At 36.7% G+C, this 18,802-nt stretch overlaps 1 protein-coding gene across 1 annotated transcript in view; it reads left to right on the top strand.

Moving 5' to 3' along the window:
• The window catches only part of kcng2 (potassium voltage-gated channel, subfamily G, member 2), a 69,344-nt gene extending 52,283 nt beyond the window's left edge, over positions 1-17,061 (top strand). Inside the window, exon 4 of the mRNA XM_030146798.1 lies at positions 15,809-17,061. Coding sequence (XP_030002658.1) covers positions 15,809-16,636 — 828 coding nt within the window. The 3' untranslated portion in view covers positions 16,637-17,061. The remainder of the gene's footprint in view (positions 1-15,808) is intronic.
• Positions 17,062-18,802: the final 1,741 nt, after the last annotated feature.

Here is an 18,802-nt window from a genome sequence, read left to right as displayed (position 1 = left end):
TTGGTATAAATTCAACCAATTGTTTTGCCGCTACAGATATTTGAAATTTCACCCATTATAAGTAAATGGGAGAAAAAAAAAGATTTTAAAAATTCATAAAACATTTTAACTTTGACCTACTGTTCCCAAAATGTAATAAGATCTATTCTGGATCACTGGCAATCTATAAACTCAATTTGGTATGAATTCAATCAATAGTTTTGCTGCTAGAGTGTTAACAAACAAACCGAACCAAAAACAATACCCCTTACCTCCCCTTCAGGGGGTGGGGAAATTATTGGATGCATTTCTAAATTTTATATGTATATATAAAGGAATTGGTCCATAAGCTTTTATCTGTGAATTTTACTCCAAAAGGGAGCATTACACATGACACAAAGCACCATAAATTATGTTAAATATATATAATAAGTAGAGCGTTTAGTGCTGTGACAGTAGTGAGGTATAAGGTTTAGTTAGGTTTAAGATCAAATAAGACTTTGATAGGTTTAGGAAAAGATCTTGGTTAGGGCTAAAATAAGAAGTGATAGAATATAAAGAAAACTTGTCATTCTGTCGTACCCAACCTGACCTTCCTCCACTGAAGAGTTTGCCTCTATATAACAACACAAAGAGATTTTGCCGGAAAAAATAAGAACACTGGCCACTGATTGCAGTTATATGGGAGCCTGCAAACATGTTAGTCTTTGTGACTCCATGATGTATTTTTATTATCAGCTTTCTCGAAATACCAAAATGTAGGCAAAAATAAACACAGATGGAGAATGCAATGAACTCCTTTTGGTAGAGGTGGATTTTACCTATTTTGAAAAACAGTCAATGCACTTAATGGATAAGTAAAAGATGAAGTGAAAATATGGTTGGTATGTGGACTGATGACTGAGTACTTTTTGTAATCTAATACTTACAGACATGTGTAATACAGCCTGCACAGCCACCCTCTGACAAGACAACGCAGTTACGCAGAATTTATTCATACACCAAGCTGAAAATCAGGAAATATACCTAATATACCTTTTTATTTTTTACAATATATTACTTCCAGTTTGTTGAGAACATCCAAAGGACTAACACAGTACTGACAGGCTGTTACCTACTCTGTTATCTGTTAGGTTAAGTTGTTGTGTTGCGTTTTAACAAAGGGGGCAGAGAGACTAGAGCACACAATTAGTCTAAGTGGACACTAGCCATCAATACTAATGATACTTCAGATTAGGTTAGATTAGATTCAAATATAACGACACCCACGGGGAAACTGTGGGGTCAGCAGTGAACAGTGGGAGGTAAATAAAAGTGCACGTCATACTGTGTAAAGAAACAGTCGTTATTGATTTAGGTGCATGGTGCAAGCTACAGCACCAGAAGATTAGCAGTGGGTGGCAATTCTAGGGGTAAAAACTCAAGTAAATTTAGAAATGACAAAAGCTGCATTTTCTGGAATGGCCACCAGGGGACTTGCTTCCAAAGCAAATTAATCTAGGAATTGACCCTGATTTCAAAATGGCTAGCCTTACTTTAAAATTAAACATGTTTACAGTCTTTTATTTCACCGTTGTGACAACTGTGTGAGTGAAGAACAAGTCACTTTATAACAACTGTTATGCAGAATGAGCTGCAGACTTTGATTGACAGCTAGCTTGGTTGCTGAGTTAGATATTTGGAGCTCATGTTTATTGAATAGAAAATTTTTTTGTCCTGTATTTTTATGGAGATGCACAAAGACCATCCTAGACTTTGTTGCTACCTGTACTTAACTGTAACACTCAACCGGTGTAGCTTAATGTTATTAGCTATTGTCAGCAGCAACTGTTGTTGGATTATATGGTCTGTCAGCTAGCCTGCTAACTGTATGTGTGTGTTATATATAACACAACAGCAAACACACATTATGCCTTACAACTTTTCAGTAACAGAAATGAGTTTTGTGGCATTTAAAGCTACACCACAGAACTTTTGCTCACCGGGTCCCCCTAAAGTCAAGAAACGGTATTGTCTGTAATTACTGTCATAAAATCTCTATCTCGGTAATACTCGTACCATTGATGACTCTGGAGTGATGACGAAAGTGTAATTGAACCTATTTTGAGTTGTTGTACCACCAAAATGACCTTGAAAATATAGTTTGAAGGCTTAAAAAGTCTGTTGTGTTGCTTTATCATGAAGACTGTGAGTCAGTTAGGTCTGTGTTGTTTTCAGTAAGTTAGCATTAGCATTAGCTTGCTGTGTTTCATCCTTTATTCCTTCCTTTAATCCGAATAAAGTACCTATATTTGGAGTAGAGGGAGGAATAAAGCGAGGCACTTTTACAGGAAAAATAAAGATTGCGATGGCTACAATGTCAAAATCAAGGATCTGTCCAACTATTGGGCGATATCATGGAGGTTACGTCCACTTTTTATATGGAGTAAATTCATAATTAACAGGTAACTAGTGAGGACATTTATGTATAGTGGTGTATTATTGGCAGTGAAGGGAGAAAGCTATTTATTCTGAAGCTCCTTAGGTTTGTGAGATGCTAAATACTTAACTTTATGTGCAGGAATAAAGAGAAAGCATCAACTCTAAAGTTCTTCCTGCCTCCTTATACAACCGACTGTAATAAATATATATTGACAATCCCCTGCATCGCTTTGATCGGGTTGCTGCATTGTGCGAGAGAGTTATTGCCTTGTTTTCAGGCTATTGGAAAATTAATAAAAGTCCCAAATGATTTAAAGCAAAACATGATCAAACTCTGCATAATGGTAGGAGATTAATTCTGTCGTCTACACCAGAAATCTTCACACACAGTAAAATTCATTAAATAAGCTCTTAATACTTAGAATCCTAATCAAGATTCAGCATTGAGAAATAACTAGACCTCTAGCTATAATATGATTTACAATCATTTCCCAAAATTATTAGCCACACAGCAGGTAACTAAACTATTAACCCCTTGGCTGCATTGGTCTACTTGTCCTAATTTGAGTGAAATGACTTTAATGGAAAAGCAGAAAGCTTCAGATTGCTCTCATTTCCCCCTCAGGCAGGATTCTCTACACCATCCTCCACATCAGATTCACTGTCTGCACTTTTTCCATGAGTCCTTGCAATAATCTCAGACCAACTTTCAATGTCACAGATATTTTAGAATGGATAACAGACGTTTAAACGGTTCTGGGAGAAGAATCGAGATAAGGACAGAAACATATACTTGACTGACAGAGTTTAGATATGCGGGAGACAGACACGAGGCTGAAATGTACCAGGTAAAATAATGGCTGTATAATGCAGAGGTAACTAAAGGGGTGCAGGAGCTCAGGTGTGTTCCATGGTACACCACACACCGGCTGTCAGTCTTTCACAGGGTTATAAATAGACAGCGGTAGCATTACTTCAGTGTGGATTTTCAATTTCACCTAAACTGGGGTTTACAACACATAGGTACAATAAAATACCTCTGGAAATTGTGCTGTTAACTGAGCCCAGTTTAACTATGTGTTCTAATTGTGCACCATGACAATGACAAAAGTACTAGTTCTAACCTTCATGCATAGCTGGGTTAACCCATAAAGACCCAAACATCCTCCGCCAACCAAAACCATCTACTAATATAAACTGTTTAATACCTGTTGATCCACTAATCCTATCAATACATGTAAATAACTGAGGTCAAATTGGACGTTCAGAGACTCCAAAGTGAACGTGGAAACACCGTCACCTTCTACAACATTGATTCACCAGTAAAACCCATGGAGTTGCCTCAACGATAGTGGTTACAGATGGGTGTTTTAATGTTTAGTTACAATAGATTTGCTGAAAAAGTTATTTTTCTTCAGTTTTCTCTTTTTTTGATACAATAACCCTCCAATTTACTCTGAGCTTTTATGAACATCTACATGATCAGTAAATGAAATATAGGAAAATACATGATTTACATTGAAAAAAATGCAAAATACAGAAGATGATATTACAAGAAATGGTGATAAATCACTTAAGAAAGGTTAAATAGGGAGAAAAGTTAATTTGGGAACAACCACAAAAGTAACACAAGGTCTTTATGGGTTAAAATGCAATACTCAAAACACCATGAATTTGACATTTCTCATAAATTTATCCTTAATCCATAAAGACCAAAACATCCATCGGCGACCAAAATCATTCACTGTTATAAAATGTTTAATCCCTGTTGATGTTATAAAACAAATAAATCAGCTAAAACAAGAAAAGCCACCATAAAAATATATTAAAAAATATGGTCAAATTAAAAGCTGGAGTTAATAATTTTGTAGAGATTTGATTATTTGGTAGATAACGTTAAATTTCAATTTATCTTTAGTTTTTTGGTCTAAAATGAACCAAAAGTGCGTTTGATAGAGCTCATACCTCCACTCAGTCCCAACAGGACAGTCATTCATCTCCCAGTGTTCTTCTTTTTTTTTCTTCTTGGAATAGGCAGAATAAATAGATGATACACTTGTACTTATATTGCTTGAGGCTTTATGTGGCTATGGTTCAGTTGGAACGATATCTCCATGTAGTAGAGCAAACACTGACGAAGACGCTGCTTAGACTCACACCAGGAGATAACCTTTACAAGCACAGCGACCAGTCATAATCTCATGGCTCAGTAATTTAATCAAGGAATCTTCACAACCTCAGATGTTCTTTCATGAATATCAAAATAAAGCGTCCAGAGGTTTTAGAATCACCTCCTGTACTTTACAATATAACATGACATTTAATTAATAACACTTAAATACATGACCTGAGATGAAAAGCACAACCATTTTTTCTTCATTTCCCTTCAGGGGTGACTTTGACTTAATAACCACATAATCTCTTAATAATTATGTTTTAAAATATTTATGAACGCTATTTCAGCAGTCTGTAAAAACAGATTATAGCATTAAAAAAGAGAATATTTCAATGTTGGTTCAGCTTGATTTTTGCTGAAGTGTTAAGTTCTTCTCGGCACAGCTTCATCTCTGTCTCGGCTTCATCTTGGATAAAATTTAAATACAGAGTGTGGTCTTAATATTATTTTGACTGTAGCTTTTATGGGGAAGTTTAAGTAGACTAAGGCCTCTATGACAACGAGAAAAAGTATGACTGGTCTGTAGTTACTCACACTGTACACATCCTTGTTGGATTAGCTGACATGGCTAGTAATTTAGCTATGAAAATAAACATTATTGAATCTAAAGGTGTCTCTCCCCATTGTTGAACTTTGTTGAATATCATATCCACCACACTGAACAGCCAGCAGAGGCAGAATTTATCAAATAAACTGAGGAAAATGAGATTGTGAATCTTTTAAAGCAGGGGTGTCAAACACATTTTAGTTCAGGGGCCATATAGAAGCCAATTTGACCTCAGACAGGCTGAACCAGTAAAATAATAGGACAATAGCAACTCTGAACTGTTCTCTATGTTTTAGTGTAAAATAGTCAAAATAAATTATTTACAAACTATACCCTCAAAAAAATATGAATAAACTAGAAAAACCTTAAATTTCTTCCAAAAAATAAGTGCAATTTTAACAGTATTATGCCTAGACTTATCATTTATACAGGTACATTACCACTTACAGATCTCAGTGGAACTACAAAGGCACAAAACATTTAGTTACAGACAAAATATTGTCAAAATTTTGAGTTTGGAATTTGGGACTAAAATGAGTTCGACACTCTTGACTCTTAATATCTTCAGTGTATTTTTTACACTTTGTAAATTCATCCTGTGGGCCAGAAAGTTTCTTTGGCGGGCCGGTTTTGGCCCATGGGTCGTATGTTTGACACCCCTCAAACTCATTTTAGTTCAGGGGCCACATACTAGGGCTGGGCGTATTGATCTAAATATCGATAGTATCAATACCAAGGTGAGCATCGGTATTGGATCAATACTAGTGTGATGAGATCAATATTTTTGTTGCAGTTTCTCTTCTATACGTAGCAAATTACTCGAATTTCCTCACAGAGTTCATGTGAGCGCAGCTTCTCTTCAAGTTTGTGCAAACAGCACACCTCTCTCTCCCTGCTGCTCTCTCAGGCACACTTTAACCCCCCCCCTTATTCTCTGCAGCTGACAGGGAAACTACCACATCTGATGTGGGCAATAAAGTCATTCACCACTGTGGTAACACCACAAATTTAAAAGGGGAATTATTTTATTACTTTCATAGTGTTAAATTGTTTTATATTGTAGTTAGTTAATAAAAAAAAAGACATGTTTATTCGCCTAAAATCTTTGTCCTGTGTTTTATCATATTCAAAATTAACTAACTAAAGGCAAAATCACAAAATTATTCAATGATCATTACATTCCAAGTAAAAAGTATCGGTATCGACGATAATAGCCCTGTATTTACTTGGTATCAGATCAATACCAAAATTCCCAGCATTGCCCACCCTTACCACACACAAAGCAATCTGATCTCAAAGCAGCTGGACCAGTAGAATAATAACGTAATAACTTAATAATGACGACTCCAAATTCTTCTCTTTGTTTTTGTGCAAATAAAGTAAAATTACAGTATGAAAATATTTACATACAGAAACTATCTTTTCATAAAGAATGTAAATAATCTCATCCATAACATCCATTCTGAAATTTCTTAAGAAAAATGGGTGCAATTTGAACAATATTATGCCTCAGAATATCACTTGTACTGTAGTGTAAGGGAAATACATATGGACTGGAATGTAAATAGCTTTACCTAACAGCATTGGAAGTTATAAAGAGAGAGGATATTTATGGAATTTTTACCTAGTTATGCAAAAACTTAACAAGCGTTACAGCTTTACATCAGAGAATGTTCCTGTAGATTCTCATGGGAGGTGGCTATTTGTTTCTGTACACTTCATTTGCATCTCCAAACTTAATTTTGTCATCCTCTACCTAACTGATTTCATCCACTTAAACATTAATGACAGAGTACAAAAGTCAAGCACAACAACATCCATCCTTTCAACAACATAATGACATTTTACGGACTATTCCAAAACACAACTACCATATGGCTGAAACTGAAGCCAAAGTGTTTTAATAAATACAGCCTGAGCAGTTAAGAAGTGTTGTGTTATCAATCTGTAACAAGATTGTTGTGTCATGATACAAAATGTTTTCTGGAAAAGAGGGAAACTCAATCTGTGCAGCAAAAACAACAAAAAATACATGGGCGCTCAGCACACAGCGGCAGTGAGGTGAACAAATGAGAGTGGTAAATAAATCCATTAAAAGCCTGGGTGTGCCCAAAACTAAACCAACTCAGTACTTTGCATGCGCCTGTTTGTGAATCACACCCACTCCAGCTCATCTGTGGGGCTCAGAGGTGAGCAGACGCTTCCTGGATTGTTTGGTTTACATGCTTGTCTTCATCTGTGACAGGGTCAGAGTCTTGTGATTGCTGAGACGGATAATTGTGTGCTTTTAATTTGATCCTCTGTGAGCATCAAAGGCCTTTGAGTGTGGAAAAGGACAGGAGGGAGTGGAATATGCACTCAGCCACAAAGCCTCAGACAGAAAACCATGACAATAAACCAGCCCGATTCGAGCGAAGGGATGATACGAGTCGACATCTCTAGCGAATGTTGAAGGAAAGAGGGAGTGTGAAACATACTGGTTAGCATGTGGAAAATGAGTGTGCCTTAAGAGATTGAAGCACATTTATTTGTTTTGGCTTTAAACTCATTTTACTTTGGAGGAGAAATAAGAGCATGTGGTTAGAGGGCGGATATTCGATGAAATTTGAATCATTGCACTGCTTCAGCATCGCCATTTGCCGTGGCTCATAAATCTCCTCGAATTCGAAGAAGGATGCTAGATAGAAAAATACTTCTGTCATTCCTAAAAAGCTCTGCCAGAGTAGTGCGATGAAGACATCAAGTATGTGAGGCTGAGTGCCAGAGCAACAACACACTCAGCTGAATAATAGAAGCAAGAGACAAAAAGGGTTAGACGCCAAAATAGATTAGATAATACCAACAATATTTTGAATTACTGAAGTATTCCACATATGTTTTGCTGAAGACTGAGTAAAATAATAACAAACTAAGCTCATGACTTTCCTGGTTTTATCCTCCTGAGACCCGGTAATGTTTTTTTCCTATGCAGTGGACAAAAGTTTCACAGCTTTACTTAAAAAAAAAAAGCTCATTCCATTCCCCAAATATCAAAAATGTATCGAAAAAACTGTTACATCATGCTGTTTCCAACCAAGGCAACTATTTAATGTAAAAAAAAAAAAAAAAAAAAAAAAAAAAAATTACTTTCCTGGGTCTCAGAAAGATACAAGGATATACAGGGTGTCCATAAAGTCTGTTTACAATTTAACACAATTATTACAAAAGCCAAATTAATCGACAAATCTGCGGAAATTACAAAATGAAAAGTAATACACCTTTAAGACCCAAACATGCATCACTGACCAAAACCATCTACTGATCTAAACTGTTTAATACCTGTTGATCCACTAATCCTATCAATACATGTAAATAATTGGTGTAAAATGCAGTTTGTCATCTTTTCATGGTCATCAGATATGACCCATTTGGACGTTCAGAGGCTCCATAGTGAACGTGGAAACACCGTCATCTTCTACAACATTGATTCACCAGTAAAACCCATAGAGTTGGATCAATGGCAGTCGATGGAAATGGTTTATGTTCAGTTAACCCCACCCCCTCCAGGTTGTTGACCGTGCTTCTCAGTCCCGTTCAGCCACTTGTGTTCGTTAATACAACCAACAACTGAACATTTTAGGTAATCGGCTCCAAGTTTGGACATATTTTCAGTTTTTACTACAACCGCTGCGGCTGACAAACAATTATGGCGTACTCGGAGAAATGCTGATTGGAAGTCTTGACCTTACATGTGCAAATGTCATGATGTAACTAGTTACAGACGCAACAAATTAAGAAGGAATTAAAACAGGTTGTAGAAATCCACTCTGTTTTTGCCAAAATGAATATAAAGATAGCTTTGCAGCACCTGGGGGTTTCAAATTCAAAATTTATGAACTATTAGGGTCCAAATACACAAATAAATGTCCCAGAGACTAATAAAAGTGGGTTTAGCAAAATATGACCCCTTTAACATGGTGAAAATTTCACTGTGATTGAATTAAATTCACATACTGTAGCATAGATGAGTGAAGACCTGATCCTGTTAATGCACAGGTGTCAAACATGTGGCCCAGGGGCCAAAACCAGCCCGCCAAAGGCTCCAATCCGGCCTGTGGGATGACTTTGTGAAATGCAATAATTACACTGAAGATTTTATCAATCAAGGATGTTCAATCTAAAGTGGGTCAGACCAGTAAAATACTATCATAATAACCTATAAATAATGAAAAAAAGCTAATTTTTTCTTTATTTTTTAAGTGTCAAAAATGTAAAGTTACACAAAAATGTTTACATTTGCAGACTGGCTTTTCACAAAAAATATAAGCCTGAAATGTCTTAAGAGAAGTATGTAGTATTTTAACAATATTCTGCCTATTATCAAATGTTTTGTGTATTTGTAGATCCACTGTGATCTGTAAGTTGTGATGGACATGTATAAATGATAAACTGAGGTATAATATTGTTAAAATTACACTTATTTTTCTTAAGAATTTTCAGGTTGTTCATATTATTTCATGTTACATTCAAGTATGGTTCGTAGATGTAAACATTTTAATTACGGAATTTTACTTTTTTCACTCAAAAACATAGAGAAAACTTTGGAGTTGATATTATTTCTAAGTTCTTATCCTATTATTCACTTTTTTTTTGCAAAATTATACTTTTAGTGTAAATACATGAAAATATTTGCATTTACAAACAGAAAAATTTGGAGTTGTCATTATTTATATGTTAATATGATAGCATTTTACTGGTCCGGCCCACTTTATATCATATTAGGCTGTACGTGGCCCCTGAACTAAAATGAGATTGACACCTCTGTGTTAATGCAATAAAAACACAACAGGTACAAGTTGTTATGGATTTCAATTATAAATTCAACAGTAATGACACTGTCCAAGAGTATTATTTTATTTTCCATCCTCTTAAGTGGACTCCTCTATAGAAATCAGCTTTGACAGTTTTAGGTCCGGCTGTGAGTTATTTCAGGATAGAGGGAATGTACAGTATAAGTTTCTGTATAATTCTGGTCTGACTCTGGGAACCACCATTTGTAGAGTATTTTGAGACTATGGGCTGTATTGATTTTGTTTTTTATACATGTATATACACAGATAAAACAGAAAGAGCCCACGGAGAGATTTGTATAAATGTCTGTGGATATACAGAGAACAGCAGTGTACACAGTAATAATAACTGTAACAGAAATGGTGCACACTATCTATTTCTGTAGGCTCTGTTCAGGTTTATTCATTAAGAGCAGATCAATGGAATCTAATAAAAAAGTTGCCGAAATCAAGTGAAAAGTTGGAGTTGGCAAGTGTTTCCTCACCTGCAGGAGAGAGAAGGTTTTTAAAGGAAAAATAATTTAATATCTGTGTGGTTTGAATGAACAATAGTACTATCTAGATGATTATTCACTGTCACTATTGTAACATAGTGGATTAGATATTTACTCTGGTGTTTGAAAATTGAATGAACTTGGATTATGTTTGCAATGAGTTTGAGATTTATTAAAGTTTAGAAGAAATGAAATGTAATCAATGACTAGATGTTTTCTCTACGGCAAATCACTAATCCATTGTTGTGAAACTTCTGTTCAGCTGCTTGTTCAACATATAATAAAAAGAAAGAAAAATCCATAAGCCTCTACCACATGGAATCAATTCTACTTTAATTCATCCATTAAGCCTTGAGCAGATGAACAGTAAAAGTTTGAGAGAAGTTTGTGAATAAACATTATTTAGTCTCCATTTGTCTCTAACTCACTAAAGATGACAGTGTCATGAAAATCTGTCAGATGGGATCATTCCCAGACATGATCATCATAGTTTATTTAAAATGAGATAAATATGAAATGTTGTTTCTCAGCTCTTGTACATTTTTACACCCCCATCATATCGATGGTCAAAATACAAAACCTATCTGAAAAAATCACTTTTTTCAGGAAACAAAAAAAACATGGATCCTGGAGGAATCTGTTGGGTTTCTGTAAATTGGCTTAAAGTCTGGTTTTGACCAACTCTATATGTAAAGTGTCATGAGATAACTTTTGTTATGATTTGGCGCTATATTAATAAAATTTAATTGATTGATTGATTGATTGTTTTATTATAGTATGGTCTTTGTTTTGTTGTCAGGTGACCTTCATGTCATAAGAAAGGGCGGGATTATCTTGCAGATAGACTGAAAATGTGGAGTCATCCTTGTTCTCACCATTTAATGTGAAAACTCAAAATCAAAAAATTTGCAGATAGGTTTTGTTTTTTGGCCATCGAATGAGTGATAACACAATCAGCTGGTTGTGACCCATGAGACCTCATTTTACAAAAAAAGAAGAAAAAAAAAATAGTAGTGAAGAGACAAATACTACAGACTAAAAGAGCTGTCAATCAGTCCCTCATGGCAGACATCCAACCCTTCTATCGATAGTTCCCACGTCCACCTGGAGGTCAAAACAAGGCTTTATTCCTCTGCTGCCCTCCAGCTCATTACCTGTTTTATCCAGCCCAAATTCCAGACAGATGTTCTTTACTGACCTGGATACAAGCCTGGGTTGTGCTTCTACAGTATCCTGTCTTAGAAAGGAATCCCACACATGCAAAAAAAAAAAAAAAAAAACACAAACAAACTTGATTTCTATATGAAGAATCCCCTAATGCTGCCAAACAAATACAAAACTCCACTAATCCTTCCTCTACAGCAGCTCAGACTGTCAGCGGAGGCTCATTTCAACTGTAGGCATGGTTTACCTGACAGTTTGGATTAAATTTAAATTCAGAAAATATTATGTTAACTTTACCAAATCTTCATTGTCTGAACTGCCCTTGCATACTGAAATTAACAATCTGTTGATAAGTCGTTAATAATGTCAGCTATTGAGTGGTCACATTTAATAATCTGCAAAGACATTCTTGTTCTTGCCATTTTTCAATGAAAACAACCAATTCAGAGCAAAAATAAATAGTCTAGTATTAGGTTAGCATTGTTACCTCCCAGCAAGAAGGTTGTGGGTTTAATTCCAGCACCATCCTTTCTTTAGGCCTCTCTGAGTGGAGTTTGCATGTTCTTCCTGTGTCTGAGTGGGTTCTTCCTCCCACCGTCCAAAGACATTCACCTTATTAGGTTAATTGTTTATTCTAATTCACCCGTAGGTGTGAATATGAGATTCAAGTGTTGTTCGTCTGTATATGTCAGCCTTGTGATGAACTGGAAACATGTCCAGGTTTTACCACCTTTGCCCGTTGGTAGCCAGGATAAACTCCAGTACCTCTGTGACCTTTATGAGAACTGAAAGATTCAGAAAATGGATGGACCAAAATAGCATCTGTATTTTTGTGATTTGACCCTGACAGTAGTAGAATAAAGGGATTCTCCACAAATCCCACTGCATGTAAATGTTGATGATTTCACTGAAATTCTGACGAAATCTAAGACTTGCATTTTATTTACATATCTCTATTTTTTTTTTTTTTTTCAGGGTTCCTACAAGTTAAATTCAAGACTTTTTAAGACTACAGAATTTAATGCCCATTTCATAGCCTATGTCAAGACCATGCTGCCAAACATTTGGGACTCCTAGAATTTAGGAAAATGTATTTACTCACTCCAACACCTTGATCGCCACCCTTCCAAGTAATTTCTCACTGGGGGCCGCAGAGTCGGTGATAATTGGTTCCTAATTTCAAATATAAATTGTCGGGTTGGAATGGGTGGAACTGAGTAGAATAACGTTACTTTCTTTGCAGCTTGGACATTAAACAGACACATTTAAACACAATACAGTGAACAAGTTTATGGCAACATAATTTCAGACCTACCATATCAAATTTAATACCTTTTAAAGACTTTTTAAGGCATTAAATGCAGATTTGGAAAATCTAGACTTAAGATCCCATGGGAACCTGTTTTTTCTTGTGAAAAGGTTAACTCTCTTTATTATCCCATATTTTTTTCTCTGTCTTTCTCTCTTATCTTATCTGTTGGGAAATTCAGTCCATGCATTTTACCCATTGAATGCACACACAGTACCTAGCATTATCATTAGCAATCAGCACACATTGGTATCAGTGAGTGGCCACTGAAGGTGCAACTAGAGCACTGACAGAAGAATTAATCTATATGTACTGGAATTTATGGTGGGTGAAACTGGAGGAAACCCACGTGGTGCAGAGAGCACAGGTAAACCCAACACAGAACGGTTCTGGTCCAACCTTTATCCTGTGTGACTGAAGTGTGGCAGTGCTAACCACTACACCACCATTATGACTGACAATTGTAGACCACCTTCTCAGTTACTGGTTGCCATATAACCCCCTTCAGTGGTGAAAAGTCAAAATTCAGCTGAGACCAAAAAAATGTAGAACATATGTATGCATGGTGGATTATGACAAGTGTTTCAACCATATTGCATGTAATGACTTATACAGTGAACTAATGGGATAAAACCATTCCACAGAGAACCAGTAAAATGCATTTTGATTTACATAAGTAATTGGTAATGGTAGGAAACAGGAGGCATTTGTAAATGATCCTTTGCATGAATAAACTAAAGCATTTGCAGTTTGAAAACTGAAGTATGATTAATTGCTTTAGTGATGTGAAGGCAGAACAAGTTGTTTCTGAGAATTTCATTTCTGATCCGAAAAACACACTGAGGATAAACTGTAAAGACACTCAAATTATGCTTCACAAGTAAGAAAGAAAGACATTCAGCCTTATCCCTGTCAGCCTGTAGTCAATTACGGCATTTTCCTCTTACGTTAACTAATTTTAAACATAAGCCTTTATATCGGTGGTACGCAGCTTCTGTTGGTGCCGCTGTGGGAAAAACAGCAACTCAGTTTTGCCGATAAGTGATTTATGTGGCCTTAAATGGGTTTAGCAGATTTAATGTCTCAGGGGCAAAAAGTGTGGTATTTGCAAAACGAAGTGTATATTTTTAAAAATGCATGAGGTTTTATCAGGAGGAGGAGGAGGACTGTATTTCTGTGAGAGCGGTCAGTTGGAATGATGTCTCCACTGAGAGAACGCTGAGGGAAACACTTTGCTTAGAGATTCATGTTGGTGCACGTTCACACCTGGCGGTAACCTTGACAAACACAGCGCTCAGAGTTGTAATCTCACAGCTTCAAACGCTCTTTCATGAATATCAAAAGAAAAAGTCAATAAATTTGAGAATCACCTGCTGTACATTATATTATTACAATATCTAACACTTAAATACATGAAGACAGATGAAAAGAACGCTGGCTTTTGACATTATTTCCCTTGAGAGGCGACTAAGCCGTATAATCTGTTGCATTTTCAAATATTTATGTACACTTATCAGCTGTCTGGAAAAAAATAAAATGGATAAAATATTCCAATGCTGGGAGTTACATAGTCAGCCCTCTTTAAGCTAAACTGGGGGAGAGGAAAAAAGTTTTCTTTTTGGTGCCTGTGGTTGCTGATAATAGACCACGTCATCATAGTGTTATCAACTTTTAACCCCCTGTAATATGACATCCACATCCATATTGAAAACTGATATTGTTGGAAATTATTGTCAATAAATGATAAAATTAGCAGGATAGCCTCTGAATAAACATCACTGCATATTTTTCAGTGTGCTTGATGGGGTGATAAAAGCTGAATATATTGATAATATACTTTATTTCTGATACAGTTAAGGTTTTAAATAGATTTTTACATTATGTCACCAACTGTAACCCAAAGTTTTGGCACTAACCCAAAATTTTACACTGAAGAACAATCATAAGCATTTCATTGGTTTCAAAGACATTTATTGGCCAAAAAAAACAAACACATATATATATATATATATATAAAATCACACTTATGCAAAGAGTCAATTTGTGTCAGTACCAAAGCTTTTTCTAATGATTGAATACATTTTTGTATGAAATGGAACAAAATAATTTGTAATATTTGGTATTGTTGATTATTGTTGTGAGGTTTGCACTGAGTTTACACTGTCTACTTTCAAACTAACAATGGTTTTAGTAACCAAATGCAATAGGTTGCATTACTTTAAAAGTGACTGAAATAGTTCCATTAGTTCCTCAGCAGTGAAACCAGTATAAACTTACCAGCACTTCTTTCAAGATTATATGACATTTAATTAATAAGACTAACAATAAATGCAGAAAGATGAAAAGCACATTTTCCTTAATTTCCCCTCAGGGTTGACTGACTTAATAACAAAGTAATTTCTTATAATTATATTTTCAAATATTTATGAACACTATTGAACTTCAGGGTATCATTACGACACAGACTGTTGTAGCACTAGCGTTCTCTACTGTCTGATCTTATTACGGGATAGACTTTTTACATAATGTTGTCTATTTGGCTACAAATGTCTTTATCACTCAGTTCTTAGTTCAATTAGACGGTTTATTAGATGAGATAATCAAAGCCTTTGTTTGAAACCGTACACAACACTTTTACTGTTGTATTTTCTGTCCTGTCAAATGAAAAGAACTGCCTATTTTTTTACGAGGTCAAATGCAGCAACCTCGTCTGTCAACGACAAACCCACGAATCAAATAGCAGGTTTTGAAATAGCTTCTTAATTACTGACTTCACACTGCGTCCCTGAAGTATGATATCTCACAGGCTGAAGGGTGTTATTGCTGTTGCGTAATGTAACACAGTCCTTAATGTCTGCCTTTATGTGCTTTTTTTTTTTTCCTCTGCAGGGCGAGTGTTCCCAGAGGTGCTATAACATCTTCGTGCTGGAGACGGTATGCGTCGGCTGGTTCTCTCTGGAGTTCCTGCTGCGCTTCATTCAGACGCAGAGCAAGTGCATGTTCCTGCGAACACCTCTAAACGTCATCGACGTGGTGGCCATCCTCCCTTACTACATCACTCTCATTGTGGACTCTTTGTCAGTCGGAGGGAAATCTGCGGGCTCAGGGAACAACTACTTGGAGAAGGTGGGACTAGTCTTACGCGTCCTCCGGGCTTTACGGATCTTCTACGTGATGAGGTTGGCCCGTCATTCCTTAGGTTTGCAGACGCTTGGGTTGACAGTGCGGCGGTGTACGCGGGAGTTCGGACTGTTGCTGCTGTTCTTGTGCGTGGCCATGGCGCTCTTTTCTCCACTGGTGTTCCTGGCTGAGAGCGAAATGGGCGCCAAGCAGGAGTTCACTAGCATCCCCGGCAGCTACTGGTGGGCAGTAATCTCCATGACAACGGTCGGCTATGGAGACATGGTACCCAGGAGCATCCCCGGCCAGGTGGTGGCACTCAGCAGCATCCTGAGCGGCATCCTTCTCATGGCGTTCCCAGTCACGTCCATCTTTCACACCTTCTCGCGTTCGTACGTGGAGCTTAAAGAGGAGCAGAGTCGGGCGCTCAGACAGAAGCCGGACTCACAGGACAGCACCAAGTCCCAGAACAGCGAAGACTCTCAGGAGACGGACAGTTACCATGGTATCACAGAGGCAGCAGCTTCGTCTGTGCAGAGGAGGAAGTCGATGGCTGCTCAGAGGGCTGCCGAGATTAAAATGTCCATGCAAACTTAGGCGCTATGTTTGTTTGCTTAAATGGACACTTAGGAGAAAACCAGCACTGGGACTGCAAAGTTGACAAGATGAGGATTGTAAATGGAGGAGAGTTGAGGTACTTGTGCACCGGAGTGTGTCTGAGGAGCAGCAGAGACCTTTTTGTCGCAAAGTTGACTTTAAAACAACATCATCGACTCAACAAGTGAAAGAAAAGTCACTCACAGACTACGATTCAGACTTGAAATAAGATGGTGAAAGGGGAGTCTAAAACTAGAATTACACATTCACTACGTTTACATGCACCAAATATTCCACTCTTTTACCTTATTCAAAAAAATTCCCACAAAGATGTTCATATGGTTAAAAAAATTCATATTCCACTGATTCCACCATTCCCATTTTCATGCAGCAGTTCATTCTCAGTTTCTTGAATTCGTAATAAAGAGCCTGTACCAAGGTTATTATCATTAATGAAAACTAATGAAATGACAATGGAGACTAAAGTTGGGAGAAAGCAGCAGAGTCCTGTCTGGGATTTATTTGAATACGACGGCGAAGAAGATAAAAGATACGACAAAACTAAAATTAATACTAAAACTAAACTAAAACTAAGAATTTAGAAAAAAAAAACCTAATAAAAACTAGCAAACCTGCTCTAGAAACAAATTAAAACTAACTGAATTAGACCAAAAAAAGAGTCAAAGCTAAATAAAACTAAACTATAATGAAAAATCCAAAACTATTAGAACCTTGGCCTGTACACTGATTCCTATTGTAGAGGAAGCAGGAACAACAAGAAAATCTTCATTATCAAAGAAGAAGCCGATTAGCTAACATCAGCTTGCCACGTAACATTCATGTCGTAATGGTGGTGGTAAATTTCAGCTGCTACAGTTGGAGCTACAGCAGATGTATTCTGGTTAGGCTAACACAATTTCTTGCATCATAAATCTAACCTAAACACGTCTCCAATGTCAGGCCATCGCTTTCTTCAGTTTAAATGAGGCTCCACTGACAATCTGCTGCTGGAGCTGGTACAATTTATACATACGACACATTAAAACAATGAATTCAGAGCAACTATACATGTCTATCTGGAAGATGATTGGTTGACTTCATGCCTTAGTTCTCTCTGAACAGTCAGTTATGTCCACACACAACAGGCGACAGGCTCCGACCTCACATGAGCACACATGAATCTGACATATTGGCATCTAAAATGCTGTTTATCGGGTCAAAATATGGCAATATAAGTGGTAGGAAAACTTGTACCATTTTGTTTCACTCTATCAAGCGTCCCACAATGGGGAGACTTATTTGTATGAACACAGCATTCCTCTTTCATTCCTTTAACCATCCTACTAAAAAAGTGAATAAGACACATTTTTATAATGTTTCAGAAAGATGGATTTATCTTGTAGACATGCATCTCTATTCGATCCTGAAAATGTAGTTGGTTTGGTTTGATTGGTAAAACACACAAAGTTACTGACTGTCAGCAGACAAGATGCAGAGCCAGAGTACCATAAACACACAGGTGAGGTACATACAGGGTGGGGAAGCAAAATTTACAATATTTTGAGGCAGGGATTGAAAGACAGTGTATGACCAATTAGTTTATTGAAAGTCATGAGAGTTTATTTGCCACAAGAAAATGTACATAATAGAAAATGTTTTTATTCTATGTGTCCTCCTTCTTTCTCAATAACTGCCTTCACACGCTTCCTGAAACTTGCGCAAGTGTTCCTCAAATATTCGGGTGACAACTTCTCCCATTCTTCTTTAATAGTATCTTCCAGACTTTCTCCTAATAGTTTTGCTCATAGTCATTCTCTTCTTTCCATTATAAACAGTCTTTATGGACACTCCAACTATTTTTGAAATCTCCTTTGGTGTGACGAGTGCATTCAGCAAATCACACACTCTTTGACGTTTGCTTTCCTGATTACTCATATGGGCAAAAATTTCTGAAAAGGTATAGATAATAGTGTTAGGTATGATTATGACATCAATATATGTTTGGTTTCAAAACAATTGACGTAGTGCCTGCTGAGAAAAAACAACTAAATGTTCATTGTAAATTTTGCTTCCCCACCCTGTAAATATTCTGAATGCATTTTACACATGTCTAAAGAATGCTGTAAAACATAATTAGGATCCCACATCTTAATTGGAAAATTCTCA

This window comes from Sphaeramia orbicularis, chromosome 11 (assembly GCF_902148855.1).
Source record: "Sphaeramia orbicularis chromosome 11, fSphaOr1.1, whole genome shotgun sequence".
Lineage (NCBI taxonomy): Eukaryota > Metazoa > Chordata > Actinopteri > Kurtiformes > Apogonidae > Sphaeramia > Sphaeramia orbicularis.
This window is presented reverse-complemented; position numbering and strand designations above follow the sequence as displayed.